The 20,068-nt window shown below is 40.6% G+C and overlaps 1 protein-coding gene across 1 annotated transcript; it reads left to right on the top strand.

Moving 5' to 3' along the window:
* The first annotated feature begins 6,563 nt into the window (after window positions 1–6,563).
* Window positions 6,564–7,895, top strand: RPRM (reprimo, TP53 dependent G2 arrest mediator homolog). Its single transcript, XM_045479866.1, has one exon. The coding sequence runs from the start codon at window positions 6,979–6,981 to the stop codon at window positions 7,306–7,308; it is 330 nt and encodes a 109-aa protein (XP_045335822.1). The 5' UTR covers window positions 6,564–6,978; the 3' UTR covers window positions 7,309–7,895.
* The last annotated feature ends 12,173 nt before the right edge of the window (window positions 7,896–20,068 follow it).

Raw genomic sequence — 20,068 nt, 5'->3', positions numbered from 1 at the left:
TAACAGATGAGAACATAGTGGCTGCTACTCATTGTGTTCTTCCACGTGCCTGTGCACTGACAGAAAGCTCTGACTCAAAGAGGTCACCTATGTGACACAAGGACAGTGTTCACTCTCCTCCTACAGAAAGAAGTCAACAGTCACCAGACGGCATCAGGTCAGAAATCCAGGGAGTCCATTTAAATAAAAGAGGAAGACGCAAGCACTTGGTTTAATTTTTATTGTTTACTGCTGGCTGTTTTTCCTCTGAACTATAACAAAGTCGATGCATCAAAAGATAAATTAGACAGATGCAGTTTTTATACTTTAGAAACTTAAAGTTTAAATATTTTACTAAATATGAATGTTTACACATTATCTGTTGTAAAGAAATCGATACCTGAAATCTCTTATTTCAGTTCTAAACTCTAAAACTTGGTCAGTATTATTATTTACCTATTAGTGGACTGCTTAAGGTAGGGGCAAACTTACCTTGTGCCAAAATAACTTCCAGATAGAGCATTGTGTTAAAGGTAAAGCAATGCCAATATTTTTAAAATGTTTAAAAAATAAAAAATAATATACAAGTATAATTCTGAATGAGGATGAACCTTCTAAGTTTAGAAGCAAAGAAAAAAAATCCCTCCTTAGTCCATAGCTTTCTGAATACATAGCACATACTAGCTTTACTGATGGGAGTGATAACCCAGATAATTTTTTTGGATAGGGTAAGGGGCTAATATGCAAAGCACTTCAGGCTACTTTTCCTTCTGCAGTGAATTCTGGAAGACACTCTTCTTTCTATCTCTCAGACAACTAATTCATTCTTAAAAAAAAACTTTATTGAAGTGCAATTGCTATAGAAAGAACTGTACATGTTTAATGTGTACAATTTGATGAGTTTGGACATATAAAAACACCCATGATACCATCACCACAATCAAAGTAATAGACATATCCACCCCCCTCCACAGTTTTCTTGTGTCCCTTTGTTTTGGTTTTTGGTTTTTGTTTTGTGGTAAGAACACTCAATATGGGATCTATCCTCTTAGCAAATTCCCAAGTGCACATTACCATATTGCTAATTATAGGCACTATGCCTTGCCACAGATACCTAAAATTTACTCATCTCACATAACTGAAATTTTGTAACTATTGAACCACTCATTTTCACCATGCCCGGGTCCCCAGGCAGCTACTATTGTATTTGCTGCTTCCATAGGTTTAACTACTTTAGATACCTTGTATACATATCATATGTGTCCTCTGTGAGTAGCTTATTTCACTTAGTCCAAGTGGGTTTTATGTATTGATAGGGTTGGCTTAACTTTGTATTTCACAGAAATTTTTTTATCTCATTTTGCTTCCTTCGTTATGCTAGGGTTTTACGGCTGACCAAAAGAATGAGAGTTAGATGTGTTTGCCAGTGTGAATGGATGATCAGCCTCCACCATCCGCTGCTCACCATTCTTTTGCAGAATTAACCAGGCAATTTACAAGGTGGATGTGAAAGGTCTCCTGTCGCGGGGGGGGGGGGGGGGGGGGGGGGGGGGGGGGGGGTGAGTACGGGGGTGTTTTTTTCTAAATGTCTTCTGGTAGATGGGTGTATAATCTATATAATCTGAGACTCAGAACAGCTTTCCTGTAGCTGGCACCTAGTGAGGAAGAGAAAGCAATCCTGTCTGATGTTGCATGTAAAATGTAGATGTTGTATTTTATTAGGGAAACGGTTAATTTTATGATAGCAACTCGAGACTGTTTATTAGACGAAAAACTTATGGAAGAGTTTGCAACAATTTCATACCCTGGTTCAATGCCCTGACAGATGTTATGGGAGCATTCTACAAGATTAAGGCAGAGCCAGGTTGGAGTGTACATCCCCAGTGAGCAACCTTCCAAAAGCAGCTGTGTTGGAGACATGTCTGAACCTGTGTCCCTAAGGTGGGTCTTATGTGAAAGAACTTTCTCTGGTAAGGTAATAAATATGTGCTTTCCCCTTTAAAAAAATTAAATAAATAAAGCAATGAAAAAAATCACAGATAAAAATGTCGATGCATGAAAATTCCACATACCCAAGAAGACTACAGCCCAATTTAAAAGGCAAATCAACTGGAAAAATATTTACAAATATTTCATATATGCAGTTAATATATTTGATACAGAAGACTTAATATAAATCAGTAAATCAATACAAATGATAAAATGTCAAATGAGAATTAGACAAAGCACCTGAATCTGAACCTGAAGATTACAAAGTAGGACATACAGTTCCATAACACATAAGTGAAAATATTATCCGTCCACAATGAGAACATGCAATTTCAAACTTGCAATGGTAATTTAATTTTTTCAATCATAATATTTGGTGCTCAAGAACAGCATTTCCTGGGGGACTTGCTAAAAATACAAATTTATAGGATCCATCCCAGACCTACCAGAGCAAAGTCCCAGTGGAAGGATGCAGGAAGCAAGTTAAAAAAAATTCTGATTCAATTGACTTGCAGTAGGACCTGGGAGTCAAAAAGTTGCCATCTCTGTCCTAGGTGATCTCAAGGCAAGCTTGAAAATATTACTCTGAGCAGTGGTTCTCAACCATGGGTGGACTATTGAATCACCTAGGGAAACTTAAGAAATACATATGCTTGGGCCCTGCCCTCAGAGATTATGAATTAATCTTTATGGGTTCCATCTGGATATTAAACATTTTTAACACCTAGTATAGAGGACATGATAAATTGGTATTCATATGCTTTTCAAATGCGAGTGAAGATTGGTTACAACCATTTTTACAAACAATTTTGTTGTGTGTTGATTTTTAAAAAACATAATTTTCAGTAAAAATGGCAATTTTGTAAATTTCCTATCCTTGTAATCTAAATATAGAAGACATTTGTGAACGAAAAATGTTCCTCGTATGTAATTGGTTCAGTAACAGTATTGAGAGTAATGCAACTGCCCAGCTATAGGGTAATTGTTTAATAAACAAGGGTATGTTCACATAATGAAGTGCTATATACTCATAAAAAAATGTGCAAGTAATAATTTTTTAATGTCATGGGAAAATATAGGATTAAAGGGGAAAAGTAAAGTCTAAATTGTATTACCGTATGGTCAAGACAAAGTCAAAATACGCATAGTAAAAACACAGGAAGAAAAGTTGGCTTTTCTAAATACCTAAACGCATATATTTATTCTGGTGGGCTTTTTTTAAATTTTTTTTTCAACGTTTTATTTATTTTTGGGACAGACAGAGACAGAGCATGAATGGGGGAGGGGCAGAGAGAGAGGGAGACACAGAATCGGAAACAGGCTCCAGGCTCTGAGCCATCAGCCCAGAGCCTGATGCGGGGCTCGAACTCACGGACCGCGAGATCGTGACCTGGCTGAAGTCGGACGCCTAACCGACTGCGCCACCCAGGCGCCCCTATTCTGGTGGTTTGATGACATAATTTGCTTATTTCTGTCTTGTTTCTTATGTTCCAGGTGCTGAGTCCGCTGTTATGAATGAACATGAATGCTTACTCTTACTTTTCATATAATGTAACTTACTTTTTAAAAAAGCTTGCCCCCAAAAAGCAAATATCCTTTCTATGTCTGATATGCTTTTTTGAAAAATGTCTACTTAATATTTCTATAATATGCACAAATAGAGAACCAAGGAAAAGGCTTTTGATATTAAAATTGTCTGGTCCTACATCAAGACAATTCAACTTGTAGATCCAATGATTACTGATTACGGATGCCTATCAATATCAGCCTAGAATAGTTTTGTAGAACTTATTACATGCCATAGATATGTCTTCTGGAAAGAATAAACAAGTAAATATATTGTGAAATGCTGAGCATTTAACTTTCTGAAAGTCAAAACCCTTTCCAATGAAGTAGAAGTCACTAGTTAAATAAATGTAACGGTGAGTCCTTCTATGTATCAATTTTTTTTTTATTTAAAGTGTTCCACATCACTATCTATTTTTCTAGAAATTAGTTTTTTCTACACCCACATTTTTAAAGGATTTTTTCCCAAATCTGTAAGATTTTCCTAGGAAATAGGTGAATAACAGAAGTAAAGCTGAGAGAAAAATGTTCATGCAAAGTGCAAAATGGAAAGATAAATAAAAGATTTCTGCAGAAAAGCTCTAGCAGCCTAGTTCCCCTTAATTCTAATAACGATTAATATAATTTTTACCATAGGAGGTTTGTAGTTAATTTTGATCTAAATACTGCAAGCAATTTTATTCAACAAAATCTGAGTGGCACAGGGTGGTGTGGAGGTGAAAAAACAACCACGTTCCCAGAGATCTGAACTAATTGGTGGGAATAGCTATTTTCCTCTTACTCACAATTTTGTGGCTGGTTAGTAGATAACACCAAAAGAAAATAAAGTTATTTCTTTTAAGAATGTGATCTTGAAATCTAAAGGTTTGATGAGATCAAACCTCCCCTGAGCTCCAAGGTTTGATCACTTTTATACTAGCTTCTAACTAAGTAGTCTCAACAAACATACTCAAATTCTGAAAATGTTTCAATTAACATTTTAAGGAATTTTTTTTTGTAACTCAAGTCCTACTATGTGGGACCTTACAAATGTGCTATGTAACTCTATTCGGTTTTGTCACATAGAGAAGGAAGTATCCATCTCTACTCATTCATGCTCAACTTCTCCTAAACATACAATTGTGTGCAAGTTAATATCCCTGGAAGTTGACCTCTGTTCAGTTTTGCTCTTCTAAATTCCTACTACTTGCCTTTACTATTCATTTTAGTATCGCTTTATATTTTCTTAAATTCTTCTGTAACTTTTTCACATATGTGGTATGTTTTATTGTTAAGTACCATCCATATTAACTAAGATAGACTGTACAATGAGATTTAAATAATTTTTTTCAATCAATTAATAATACATTTGTCTAAAGAAGAAATTGTTGGGGCACCTGGGTGGCTCAGTTGTTTAAGTGTCTGACTTCAGGTCAGACTTCAGGTCATGATTTCACAGTTCGTGGGTTCGAGCCCTGCTTCTGGCTCTGTGCTGACAGCTCAGAACCTGGAGCCTGCTTCAGATTCTGCATCTCCCTCTCTCCATCTGCCCTTCCCCCACTCACGCTCTGCCTCTCTCTGTTCTCAAAAATAAATAAATGTTAAAAAAATTTAATAAAAAAAACAAAGGAGAAATTGTTGGGAGTATTCTTCAAGGTTAATGTAATCATGAACACTAGAGCAATAAACCAGGTGAATTAGAGATAAGGCCCGGAAGTCTGGATCTTTAGCTAGTAAACTATCCTTAATATAAAAGTAGCTATTTAGAAGGATCTAAGTTTACTGAGGCAGATATATAATCAAGATCCCAAAATTGAAAACTCTTTAAAAAGGGAGTTCACTCTGCAAGGTGGTCATAAATTAGTAAAAAAACATTAAGGAAATCTCTGAACATGGAATAAATGATGTTTGGGGAGAGAAACATAAGTGGGTTTAACTGGCAATTAGAATAGAATTGATAATGGAGTTGAAAATGGCAAGACAGCTACTATGTTTTAATAGAAATGTAGTAAATGTATTCTATCAAAAGTTTGGGCTGGGCTTCCCATTACTGGTTTCCACCTGTTAATAGTTGAAAGAAAAAATAGGAAGTAAGGAAGAGAGAGGGGGAGGAGGGGAGTGAGGGAGAAAAAAAGAGTAGAAGAGAGAAAAAAAAAACCTCAAGTATTCTTCTAGAGCTTAAGAAACAACTGACAGGTTTATAACATTGCACTGAAACTACCAGCAAAATCACAATGGGCTGAAGCCTCAGTCAGGCCCCTAAAACATCTGTAGCTTTGTTTAAAATGGCTAAGATGAAACACATCAGTTTATGGAAAATGAGGAAGGCTTCCAGCAGTTGGCCAGTGTTCTAGGTGATTGATATTGATGAGCAATAAAACAACTGATCTACTGCCAACGGAGAAAAACATTGCAAGCACATCCAAAAACTCATCTGCAATGAAGATTATAAGGGTGCCCACTCTGACCACCTTCCCACCCTCACCGGAGAGGTGACCCTGCTCCTGGCAACCACTTCCACACAAAGGCCACAGAAGAGCACCTTCTCCCCCTAACCCCTCAAAAATCTCTACAAACATCTTACAAAACCTTTACTCTCTATTCTTCCAATAGCTTCCTTCCTCCTTTTCTTTCCTTCCACTCTCCTTTTTCCTCCTTTCTTTCCCTCCTACCTGCTTTTCTTTCTTCCTAAAATCCACACACACACACACACACCCCTCCCAGATCATCCCTACTCCACCAGAACTCTGTCGCAGGCAAGATGGAATCAAGCACAGGCGGCTGGCCCGCGCTTTAGCAAGCACCATCTGGCACCTGCGATTCATCGCCACTTTCCATCGCCCAGAGGTGAGAGGGGCAGAAGGCAAAGGACGCGCGCGCAGAGATGGTGTGACCCAGTTCTTCGGAAACTTTCAGCTGATCGCAACCCCTCCCCCACCCGAAACTCTTTAATCGTCCATCAAGCCAGAAAAGTACAGTCACTTCTGCCTCGTCTTTGGAGTTGGAAAAGAGGCGAAGCAAGGAAAGCAAGGAAAGCAAGGAAAGGAGGTTCGCCCCTTTGCTTCCCCCATTGCCGAACGGCAGCGGCGCAGAGCCGCGGTGCGGCCGGAAGGGGCCGCTGTTCGCTCAGAGCAGCCACGCCGCTGCTGCCGCCGCCGCCGCACCTCCCACGGCCCCACTGGCCCAGCCCCGCCAAGTTCCAACAGCCCCCAGTCGAGCGAGCGCCGGGAACCAGCACCGCCCCGGCAAGAGCAGACGGCGCTCAGACCAGCCGAGCTGCGGCGTGCCTCGGAAAGGCTCCTGGGAAAGTCCCACGACCCGGGGACTTTGGAAAGGAGAGAGCGAGCAGCCCCGGCGCGCGCAAATCTGCAAGTGAGCGCTCCGCTCCCTACCATTCCTCTCGCAACCCTAGCGCCTTCCCACCCCTCGGACCCGCGCCTCCCCGGGCGCTCGCCGGCTCCCGCGATGAATCCAGCGCTGGACAACCAGACCGATGTGGCGGGCCTGCTCCTGGCCAACAGCAGCGAGGCGCTGGAGCGCGCCGTGCGCTGCTGCACCCAGGCGTCGGTGGTGACCGACGACGGCTTCGCCGAGGGCGGCCCGGACGAGCGCAGCCTGTACATCATGCGCGTGGTACAGATCGCCGTCATGTGTGTGCTCTCGCTCACCGTGGTCTTTGGCATCTTCTTCCTTGGCTGCAACCTCCTCATCAAGTCCGAGGGCATGATCAACTTCCTGGTGAAAGACCGGAGACCGTCTAAGGAAGTGGAGGCGGTGGTCGTGGGGCCCTACTGACCGGCCCTCCCACCTCCGCGACAGCCGCCCCAACGCCTCCCCACCTAGCCAGCCCGGCCGCGCCCCTCACCATCCGAGACTGGGCGAAGCAAACCTGTCGGAGTCAATTATTTCTCTCGACTTTTGCCTTTCGGGATGAAGCGACCCGTTTCTCGCTGGCCCTCTGAAAGCCCCCATTCCTGGCAGTAGGAGGAGAGCGCCCTGACTGGACTCAGCAGCAAGTGGCAAGAAGAGGGCAATTAGGGCGCAGAACTTTGGAAGCTGCCGCTAGCGTGGGATGCGGCGAGACCGACCGGGTCGACGGCCCTCCTCCACCGCAGGTGGGCCAAGCTCTCGGGGCAGGTGGAGAGGGCGGGCAGGGGAGAGACCCAGCGGCACCGATTGCCTGGTGGCCCGAAAAGTGACCGGTGTATACGCCACGCAACAGAACTAATGGGGACACACAAATCAGTGTCAGGATTCGCGCCCATTCTCTCCCGCTCCTCCCAGCCCTGGCGGGAGAGACTATAAATACCTTTGATTGATTGTAACGTGCCGTTTTAAGGGATTTTGTGTTTGTTTGCTTGAATACAAATATTTGATAAGTCCTTTGTTGCCCTAGTGGCCTGTTTGCCTGCCTGGGGTTAGAGTTTTGTTGTCGTGTGAGAAGGGGTAGAGGGAGGGGGAGCCTGCGAATGTGAACTGGGTGATTTGTTTCTTTTATTGAATTTGCAACGGGGGGGGGGGGCGTGGGAGGTTAGGGTGCGGGGGTGGGGAGGTGGTTAACGCCCTAGCTAGTGCCGGGGCGAAGACTTGGAATAGAACTTGTAGCTCGTGACTGCACGGTTTACGCCACAAAAGTGCTCTTGACATTCATGACATAGTTATGAGTTTTTTCTTTCTTTTTTTTTTTCGTATTTAACATTTCCTTAATAAACGCAACATTTAAGTGTTTTGTTCCTGGCTTCCTGGTGGTCATTCTGGGCTCTGGGCAGAAGGGAATGCGTGGTGGTGAGGAGTCAGGTTACAGGCCCAGGGAATTCGCTTTGGAGAGCTGCAATTCAACTCGCGGATCCCGAGGAGGGACGAGGGTGTGGGAAGACGGAGAGGCCTAGGGACTAGTCAGACGTGGCCAAGCCTCGGGCACAGGAGCCATGCTGGAGGCAGCATCCTTTGTTTTCTCTAACAGTTAATATTTTATATTTCATTTAGGCTCAGCTCTCTGAGCCAGGACAGACAACAGGAGGCCCCCGCGGGGAAGATGACACTTCCGTGCAGGGCTCCAGTGAGAACACAGGGTTACACCGCTAATGAAGGGAAGAGATGGTTTGGCCAGCCTTCAGGGAGGGCGTCTTGCCCCTGACCAACGTCAGCAAGAGGGCGTCGGGATGCTGCCGAAGAATCAATAAATAATTAATGAATAAATGTGAGGAAAAGTAGCTGCTAAAGTACATAATGAGGCTAAGTCTCCCTGAGGTAAAACACTGTTACTAAAACATGGCATGCATTGTCTTTGCCATATTGCATTTTCTAGGGAAAAGGCCTGGTTAAAAGGGGAACTCGATCTGCTTTTTTTAAATTTGGAGTTCCCAACCCCAGGCCAGATAAAAAGGTTCAGAGGAGTTAGCCAAGGTCCTGAAGTCCTGGGGGGGGTGGGGGGGTGAGTATTACAACCCAAACTGGGAAGGATGGGCTGGAGTGGAACTACAGATGGTGGGAGGCACATTTAGGACTTAGAAATTGAACAGTGATGGAAAGAAGAGCCTAGAAAACGGTGAATGTGAAAGTAACCCATACAATGCAAGAACTTCAAGCCTAAACTTGATGAGAGGGTTAGAGCAGCTTGTATTCACGCTTGGGGGTTAGGATCCTAAATATTTTCAAAAACATAAAGGATCCTCTACTATACTATACAATGCAAGACTTCACAACAGCAGATACAAGACTGACTAAAATTCAATAAAAATAATGTGTCCCATTTACTCAGGAAGAAGCACAACTGGTGGAAACATGTCCATTGAGTCAAAGATGGGGATCTAAAGGCTTGAGTGTTCTTTAACATCCTACCCCTATTAAGTGTGGATTTCACTCTCAAATCTTGCCAGGAATTATGACTTCAAATGGTTTTTTGAATGCTGGTAGGTTGCAGGCTTGCAAAAAAGGATTGGGAAGTTTTGCCTGCTGTTCCTGTCTTTGCAGCTGGTAAGAGTTTGCTTATTTGTTTTGTTTTTGTTTTTGTTTTTTGTATCTGGGGAGGGGAGCAGAGTCAACATGTAGTTAAGGGTGAGTCATGGAAGACAGTTTACTTTTGCTAATGGATAGGACAGGAAATGGAGGCTTTTTATTTTAGTAGACAGTTTCTGTGGCACCAAGTTAATCTGCTGCCTCCATGTTTCAAAGAGAGAAACAAAACACAGCAACCCGTTCACGCTGGGACAAACCAGATGTTTAAAATTAAACTCGGGTTTCTTTTGTGGCTGCCACATCTGCTGAGGGTTCCGTATTCCTACAAATTTATTAGCCCATCAGTGAATTCAGTGCTCTGGTGGAAATCGATTTGGAATCAAAAACTAATCAGCCAGAGTTTTTAGGAATCCTGCTATGTGTTCTGCTGTGCAAGGAGCATGCTTCTAGCGAGTTTCAGACAGAAAGGTTTCACAGCTACGGGTCCATTTTCGCTTGTTTGTATAGAACAGACATTTCCATTGAAAGCCAAAGTCCTGAAAATTGAAAAAGGGGCCTGCCCAAGCTATTCTGTTCCTACCATCTCCCCTAGCAATACAATTTCCTTCATACTTGTTCCTCTTAATACTACTTTATACCTCTTTCCTCCTCCCTGCAAAAGAAAATTTAGTTTCTCCTTACCTCAACTATCCAAATTTATTCTCTTGCTCCCAGAAATTGTGATTGTCAGACAAACCAGAACGTGCAAAATTTAGTCCTTAGGTAAAAAAAGATATGTGAACAGAGCTATGTAATCCATGATCTATGCATTTACAGGGAAATGCACATAGTCTGAAAATATCATAGCCCTGGGGACCATTTCCTGCCAACAACTCTTCTCCACAGCCCTTAGATCCATTTGTTACTTCGAGAGATGCCAAGTGGTTCTGGTTTTTATAGATGAGGTGATGTGTGCAAGAAGCTTTTTACACTCCGTATTCCCTGATGGCCACACGGCAACCACTTTCTTTTGTCCCACACCACTCCCTGTCTCACCCTACCTTTGGCTCCATCTCTCTCTGATTCTACAAATACATTCAATGAAACTTTTTAATCCTGCCCAGAGTGTATGGAGCATCTATCCTTTCCCACAGTCATGCTGTAAAGGCAAGTGAGTTTTAAAAGTCACTATCTGTTTTGCCTGAGAAAACAGTTTCTGCCTTAAGAGATTGGGAATTGAGAGATGCAAACAGGCAGATTATATCATCCCACACTTAGGTCCACCATTTGGTCGGTAATTAGTGGGAAGTCCTGAGAGAGAGAGACGGCTTTCTGTAAAAGCTTGCTGCTTCGGACACGGTCCATGGGGAGGTATCTTATACTTCCTGAAACCCTTCTGGAAATACAGCAGGAGCAGAGAGAGGTTTTTGTGAGACTCAGCAAGTAGATTAGCAGGGTGGTAACCCCTCTCAGGCTGTGAAGACAACCGCTGATGCCACTGAGGCTGAGTGCCCTCCACCTAAGGGACTTAGCCAATTGTTGATAAATGTTATTTTTCTTAGGATTTTAATATAGACCTTGCCACTCCCTCTGAAAATGTATTAAGAACTTGAGTTCTGGACACCTTGAAGGTGTTTGAGGGAAGTCAAAATATAAAGGTCATCCACCTGTGTTAGGTCTTGTGCTTGATTATTGATTTCTGAGCCATCCTAACTTCTCCTTGGGTCCAGAGTCAGTCCTGTGACTGTGTCTTCCCGCACTAATTTTGAATGGAAAGGGAAAGACATACTGGACTATGATGCAGGAAAGCTTTGTTCCAGTCTCTGAGTAGCTGAGTATCCTCATCCCTGAAATGAAAAAGATGAATTCTATAAGGACATTCCAATTCTATGGTTCTATTGAATTAGCTTGTTTAACATTTCCTTGTCCATTAAGATGTTCCATACATCTCTTTATGAGGTACCTTAGAAATATATTTTATCTTTGCAATCTTGGTCCTTTGCATAGAAATGTTATTGCCCAGAGTCAAGTACTCTTTGACTCATAATGTGTTACTTGCAATAATCAAAGCAAAATTTCAGACACCCAACCAGGCCTGGGTAGACAGCAGTTTATAAACTGACGGAGCACACAGCTGCTGTTCCACATGCAGTTTAGAGCCTTCGTTAGCCTTGGCTTATTATAATTGTCATGGGGGGGGGGGGGGGTTGCAATGCCAGGAAAGGATTCCAGGGTTCAGTTTGTTCTGTAAGACTCAAACCTAGTTTGAAAGCCTGTTGAAGCTGCAAGTCTACAGCAATCCCCAAAACAGGAATCAACAAATCTTTTATCCACCTGCCAAATCCCATTTAGATATGTGCACAATAGCTCAAATGGGATATGTTTTAAAGTCAGTTCCAACAAGAGTAATTGTTTCCTAATCTCTGAATTTAAATGCTCAATGGTTAATTGCTTCCATGGCCAATCTCACAGTCTTCCTTTCCAAATATTTTTGTATTGCTTTAGATTCTTAAAATGTTTCAAAGTCTAGGATCAAATTTATAGCATCAGCTTAGGTTTAAAAATTCTTGGAAGGTACAGTTTAGGAAAAAATAAAGTAGGTAATATTATTAGCAAGTCATGTATCATTTATGGTGATTTTAATAGAATAGTCTAAATTTACTACTTATATTTGAAGAAGTCAAAAGATTTCAGAGGGAGCTTCTACAAGAACTGTTACAAAGATAACTAGATGCACTTTTAAATACTTCTCAGTAAGCTTACCAACAGTGGCTTGCTTCTAACCTAAATAATATATACTCAATGAGAATAAAAAAAAAGCATATACTCATTGATCTACTTATTATTTTTTGAAGGGTGTTTCCATCCCTAGATATACGTAAGAGTTGGCTTGCTGAAATATTTTTTGAGTGGGTAAATGCAGGCACAAAGTGATCAATACATTAAAGGTCAAGCTATCTGTGATAATGCTGGAACAAAACTCTGCCCTGCTCCCATTGTAAAACAAGTTTCCATTATACAGTAATATTTTCGAAACTCACCAGTCAAACAGATAGTGTTTGTCAAGCACTCATGTATACATGGTACATCACAAGTTATTACTGAGACAATGAGATGATTCCTACTCATTTGAGCCGTAAAACACAGGCACAGATAAACACACAGGAGAGAAGGCATGTGAACTACCCCAAAGAGTCAAATAATAAAGAAATTGCTCCTATTTACTATTTCTGGAATTCAGAGTGATATGAATATACATACATATTTACACTATAGCCTCCATGTTGGCACGGTTTATTACAAGGAGAAAATGTTAGTTTTTCTCATCAGATTTTTTTTCATATTTGCCTTCTGCCCTCACCAATTCCTCTTTCATTATATACTCCATCCCTCACCCACATCTAAAGATATACTGCCCTGAAAGAGTCATTGATTTTTATCAGACCAAGACTCCACATGTCTGATTACTTTGGGAAAAGAATCCCTCTGGGATACGGAGTGTCTCTCTTGCTGTATTTATTTTCCTATAAATTGAGCAGGATCATGTAGTTCATATTCTAAATAGTATTGATTAAGGCAGGTGCACGTGCACTTACTCACATACTCCGTCTCCCATATTTTATACTGATGAAACATAGCCATTCTACTGTAGACTATAAGTAAGCATCACATATTCTCCAGCTGTTTTATACTATCTGTTTGCAATAAAATGACGCATAGAAAAGTTGCAATAGTCCCAAAATGTTGAGTGAATAAGATTTATGCAAGGTGCCTAGAGTCTTACAATACATCTCTATCTTGACATATATGTTTCAATCTTCATCTAAGAACTGGAAAGAAAAAAAGAAAACTAAAACCCCAAGGGACAGAAAAGTCAAAGATTATATATTGCACAAGCTTAAAAATCTTTAAATGCTAAGTTAAGAGAAATGAGAAAGGACCCTAAATTTGAAGAAGATCAATGAAAACAAGAAGAACCTATTAAGTCTCTAGAAATTTACAGGTGATTCTGAATTCTCAAAATGGCAACTAGGAAATTGTACATTTAGAAGACTTAAGAAAGGATCAAAGACTACCAGGTGAAAGAGCTAGGCAATGAAAGAAGAATGTGAAAAATTGTTAATTCCTCCTCCATTTCTCTCTCCTCTGCAGAGTCTCGCACTATTGCAAGCATCCTGTTATATATAGCTAGCTCAATTTTCTTATATCCAAAGGTCAAAGAAGCCTTGCCTGATCTTCTTATCTTTATCGTCAATAAATATTTATTATTTAGTATCTAGTATAGGCATGCCTCTGCACTAGCTACTAACTTAGACCTTGGAAGGTGAGTGCAAAGTATCATGGAATTTAAAGAGGCCTTCTGTGATCCCATCCTGTCTTCTGCTTGATTTGTGTCTATGGAGATCTAGTTACATATGAGATACACATACTTGTGACTTTTCCCCTTACAGATGAAGTACTCTCTATTCTCTATAATTAATGTGAAGGCCTGGACTACTCAAACAACTTAATTTGACTTTTTCCCATGCCTTCAGGTAGCATACATAAGGCTCACTGTACATTATATATTCAAGCTCAAGATAAGCATGAATATGGAAGGCCTAAAGAAAGAGCTCCAAATGAATTTCTTGAGGCTACCTATATTTTTCTACAAATTCAGCTTGGGAATACATGTTTTATTCATTTCCCCCACCATGAATTTTCAAGGCCTGAATAATTAACAAAAAGGATCAAGTGTGAAATTCCCTGCCTGACATTTCATAAATGAGCTAAGAAAAGAATGTATCCTTGTTCTGAGTAACATAAATATCTTCTAAATTTACAAAATGTTCAACCCAGAATGCACTACGTTAATTGAGACTCTTTGAGTTGCCATCATCATAAACCCTATTCAAGCGAAGGTTAAGTAAGATGCTGAACTTCCTGACTCAGGGGACTTGCAAGACCAAGGGTACAGCTACTTCAGCTGCACAAGAAGCTGATGTATCATGCCATTCTGATTCTTCCACAATCTCCTTCTTTCAGCAAAGCTCTTCCACCTAGAGAGAGAAGGGGAATAAAAAAAGACCCCCCTCTAAGCCCACACTCACATCTTACCCGTCTAATGACTGTAGCAGAAAAAAACTGTCTTCCTGGGCGAACTCTAGCCCAGTTTGGACCATGTGTTTATCCCTGAACAAATCTCTGTGACTGGGGTGGTTGGAGGAAGCAGGGTGTCCTCGGTCACTGCCATTCCTGTGGTGAGAGGGAGAGAACACAGGGAAGAAGGGTCAGTTCTATTCAACCACAAGCCCCTGAGTCCTCACAAAAGAGATTCGGTCTGTTATCGGAAGAAGCAACAGGGCTGCTGGACATCCTAAAATGATTCTCACCTAGTTCAAAGGAACCAACACCAGCTAGACACTGGTAGAGTCAAGTAATTGGACCTACAGCTCCTGACTCTTAACTTAGTATTCTTTTTTTTTTTTTTTTAATTTTTTTTCAACGTTTATTTATTTTTGGGACAGAGAGAGACAGAGCATGAACGGGGGAGGGGCAGAGAGAGAGGGAGACACAGAATGGGAAACAGGCTCCAAGCTCCGAGCCATCAGCCCAGAGCCCGACGCGGGGCTCGAACTCACGGACCGCGAGATCGTAGACCTGGCCGAAGTTGGACGCTTAACCGACTGCGCCACCCAGGCGCCCCTTAACTTAATATTCTTTTAAAAACCATTTATTCTATCAACTATCTTTCAGCAAGGCTCAGAAGCCTTTTTACATTTCTTTCATGATTCTGTGTCTGTGCTGATGTAGTTGCACAAGCCCTGGGTAGTAGCCTGGATTTCTGGGGCAGGCATTGCCACCACCTGGTACCCCGTGATAGGAATTTCAGCCAGTCGTCGGACATCTCCATTTGTCTATGAAAATGAAATCATTTGCCCACCCTAGGTCTGGCCGGGCAGAAAAATGTCCTTGAGATGGTAAATTTTATGTTAAGAAAATCTTTAATATGATCAATTATTAACAAAATGAACCAAATTTATTTGCTGCAGGACTTCTCTTCTAAGCTTTCTCGCTCTCTATGGGATAGATAAAATATTTAGCGTTTCCAAGTTGATCTGACAAACTCACTTTGATGGACTTTCTTTCATGACCCATCTTCCTTAGAAATGCTGTTTCTCTGTAAGTACATGTGATATTTTTATTGCCTTTCTTTGAATCCTTCTTTATTCTGTTTCTAAATTGTCCCTTATCTGAAATCATCCTAACCCAGAGAGCTGGCCCAGCTTTCTGATCCCACTTTGGGTTATAATTTCTGGGAGTTGGTATTTGGTGTGTAATCTTTTTACACCTTAACATTTGACCATTGGGGGCATACTTCATTACACGGTGGTCTACAAAATCTTGTTCTCACTCTGACACAGTAAAACATGTACTACCCTGATTTACTTGAATTGAGATCTATATCAAGGCCTGCTTGGTTTTTATTTTAAAAGAATGAAATATCTAAGTTTTTTATATCCTCTCAGTGAATAATAATTTTTTTTTAATGTTCTTTTATTAAAGTTCTCTAACATTAAGAAGATTTATAAGTAGAAGCTTTTAGGGATGTCAAGGCAATTAACCGTGGTAAATATAAGATACATCATTTTTAAATAATAATATATAAAGAACCAAATAGTAATATTGAAAATTTGAAAATTTACAATTGAAATGTATTCATTTTATTTTACTTTTATTTTTACTTATTTTTGAGAGAGATAAGGAGAGAAGTAGGGGAGTGAGGAGAGGAATAGGGAGAGGGAGAGGGAGAGAGAGAATCCTAAGAAGTCTCCATGCCCAGTGTGGAGCCCTATGCAGGGCTTGATTTCATGACCATGAGATCATGACCTGAGCTGAACTCAAGAGTCAGTCCCTTAACCTACTGAGCCATCCAGGGCCTCTGTATTCTCCATTTTAAAGGAGAATTTACTAAAATATTCCTTTGGCTTTGGGATAAACATCTACTTCAAAATTAAACCCATATTTACCTTTGTATGAGATTGCACACCTCAAATATTATAATACAGAGATTAAATTTTGCTGAATTCTTTGCATTTGTTAAATGTATTCTAATTCCCCATTCTACAAAGCAAAGACTTTACTGACTATTGAGATAAGGAAAAGCTATTCAAAGGTGGAAACTTCACTCTTTGATATGGAGTTTCATTTCATGCTTAATGTGTTGTGTAGACAAAGAAAATATTAATAATGTTCCATGATTTGATGATTTTTGAGATAAAAATATTTTCAATTTTAATTCAAGGGATTCAGAAAGAGTGCTTAGACATTGGAGAAGTACTATAAAAAAGGTTTTATGACCACCAAGGGCATTGTCTTTTTAGAGCGTGGGTTACCTGTCAGGTATCAGTCGCTTAGGAAAAGTTGAATGAGGGATGCCTGGGTGGCTCAGTTGAGCATCTGACTTTGGCTCAGGTCATGATCTCACAGTTTGTGAGTTTGAGCCCCACATCAGGCTCCATGCTGTCAGCTCAGAGCCTGCTTGGAATTCTCTCTCTCTGCCCCTCCCCACTTGCATTTCTCTCTCTCTCAAAAATGAATAAACATTTAAAAAAGAGAGAGAGAGAGAGAGAGAGGTAAAAAAAGAAAGGTTGAATGAAGTTATAATTTTTTTATATTTCCACGTTTCAATGAAATTATATGCCATAATATTAGGCCATTCTATAAGACTATCTGACTTTTTTCTATCCTATGTTTTCAATTAAGAAATGAAAAGTTATTGTTTTAAGAGAATTTTGTTTCCACACTGATTCCAAAGCATGTAATCACAGCATAATATAGTCCTATTTTCTCTCTTCTCTTCTTCCTATTGTCTTCTAGTTGTATTGTATTATTGACGTAGCGGATTTTCAAGTTCTGTTCATAGAAACTTGGTAGGCATCAAAAAGTTCTTGTCGATTACTGTCGTCATCATCATCATCCATTCATAGCAATGACTAATAGCTGCTAATATTAACCATAGTTGGTACTGTACACATGTTACTTCAAACTCCTTACATCTTTAGAAGTAATATCCCACTCCCACAAATGCGAAAATGGAGGGACTGAGGGTTGGTAGCTATTCCAAGGTCACATAGCTGAAATGTTCTTGCGCTAAGAGGTGAACCCGGATCTGAGACATCACAAACCAAGAGCACCTCCTGAATGTTATCCTGCTAATGCTTCTGGTGTCAGATTGACAGTGGGGCAAGTTTCAACTTTTTCACACACGATGCTGTGTCATTGAAAACTTGTATCCACTCCTACAGCTTGAGTAATGATTTCACATAGAGGAGATGCAAAGCAGTTTATCATTCTGGTAGATCTAGAGTTTGCTAGTAGCAGATGGTTCTAGGAGGTGGGAATGTGGGTTTAGGAGGCAATTCAAATGAGCCTCAACTTGTCCAATTATATAGCCCTCTGACTTGGAAATGAATAGAGATTTTAAAAAACGATTTTCTCCCTGAATTCTATAACCACCAAGGTCTCTAGTGTTCATTTATGTTGCTTAAACAATTTTTTGTTGAAACTCTGCTTACTATATAGTTGTGACTAAATTATTTTATTCTAAAACAGGGCTCATTTGCTTGATGTCAACAAATGTCCTTTAAAGTTATGAGACACTTTTGTACACTAGACTAGCTTACAAAATTATAATTTACTTTATGGAGTCCTTATTACTATTTGTCCCCCTTCTAAGCACTTTTCATGTATTGGATCACACAGTCTTTACAACCATCTTATGAGGTAGTTTCTCTTCTCATTTGTGAGAAAACTGAAGAGCAGAGGGAAAATATATTGACTGACTAAACCTGGAAACTAAAAGATTCTGAGAGACTTGAGCAATGATCTGACTTTAACAAGATAAAATTTAACCTGGGAAAATACAACGTCCTGTCTTGGGTCTAAAACAGCTGTGCACGTATAGAATGGGGAAAATACAGATCACAAATACAAAAGATGTAAGCTGTTTTTCAAAAAGAAGGGCTAGACAAGTCAATGGGATATTGAGATAACCAAAAAAAAGAAAAGAAAAACATTGAACTTAGCCTGCATTGATGGAAGTAGGGGCAGGTATGAGGACAGCTCTATTCTGTTTCTTGATTATTCCAATCTTAGAGTGGTTCTGTCCTAATACCATTTTTTTTTTTTTTTAAGTTGTAAACAAACTCAATGTATTCAAAGAAAGCAACTATACTGGCAAGGGTTCTAAAACCATGTTACATGAAAAACGGTCAAAGGAGTAGGTAGCAGTGTTTACCATTGAAGAAAAGGAGGGGGAAGCCTCAGGAATAACAGAATAGCTGTGCTCCAATATCTGAGGAACTGACATAAACAGGAGGAATTATATGTGTTTAGTATACGCCCAAGTAGGAAAATTGGCAACAGTGAGCAGAGGAAGCCACACACAGAGAGATGTCAACTCTTAACCAGCAAGATTTTTCTAATAGCTGGAGCCTTACAAATGTAAAGTGAACTGCCTTTGGAGAGAGTAAATTCCATTTTTGGATGCCCATTCAGGAGGGATGTTACAAAGGAGATTCAAGAAATAGACTAGATGTTTGAGGTGCCTTCTAGTCCTGTGCTTTCATTATTCTTGACTCTTCCCTTTTGGATAGAAGACTGCAGGCACCTGGCGGGAGGCTTTGCTGTCTGGCCAGAAAGAGCAGCAGCCTGATCAGGGACTTTGGAGTTACAGGGTTTTGGCAGAAGTAGCAAGACCTGGAGTACAAATCAGAAGGCTGAGTCCTCTTTTCTCACTCGGATGCCGGCCTTTTCTTACAACTTGCCCGTTGTGCTAAAATCATCTTCTATTACATCTTGGCCATAAATATTGTTAAGTTTCTGATCTCACTTTTTTTTTTTTTAATTTTTTTTTTCAACGTTTATTTATTTTTGGGACAGAGAGAGACAGAGCATGAACGGGGGAGGGGCAGAGAGAGAGGGAGACACAGAATCGGAAACAGGCTCCAGGCTCTGAGCCATCAGCCCAGAGCCTGACGTGGGGCTCGAACTCACGGACCGCGAGATCGTGACCTGGCTGAAGTTGGACGCTTAACCGACTGCGCCACCCAGGCGCCCCACTGATCTCACTTTTTAGGGCACCACTCTTAATTGGTTTGTCCAGAAGTTACACTCAAAATGACTTTGAAATTATTTTACTGAGGAAGGTGCAGACATAGCCTGTCAGCTTTCTCCAAGTTTAAAGGCTAATTCTTACATTAAGCTCCCTGCCTCTAAAGGAAAATTAAGCTAGCTTGGGGCACATATTTATCCAAAACAAAAGGATCCCTGAGGTATGGACTCACGGATTTAACAGGATTTTGTTTCCTTACTATATAGCTAAAAAGGTGTTAATGGATAAATCATTCTTTCTAATGCAGCATCAGATGTGGTCTCTGTCACACTAAATAATCAGATATAAGAAACATTGCATTTATTCTGGGAAAGAAAACTTAATACCTTGATGTCTCAAGGCTTGAGAACACACACAGAATCCAGGCCTGTAATTATAGCATTGTGTTTCAGAATCTGCATAGCCCTGCAAAGAACACAGTCCCTGATGTGAAGGGTAGGAAGTTTTTGCCAGTGTGCTGTC

This window comes from Leopardus geoffroyi, chromosome C1 (assembly GCF_018350155.1).
Source record: "Leopardus geoffroyi isolate Oge1 chromosome C1, O.geoffroyi_Oge1_pat1.0, whole genome shotgun sequence".
NCBI lineage: Eukaryota > Metazoa > Chordata > Mammalia > Carnivora > Felidae > Leopardus > Leopardus geoffroyi.
This window is presented reverse-complemented; position numbering and strand designations above follow the sequence as displayed.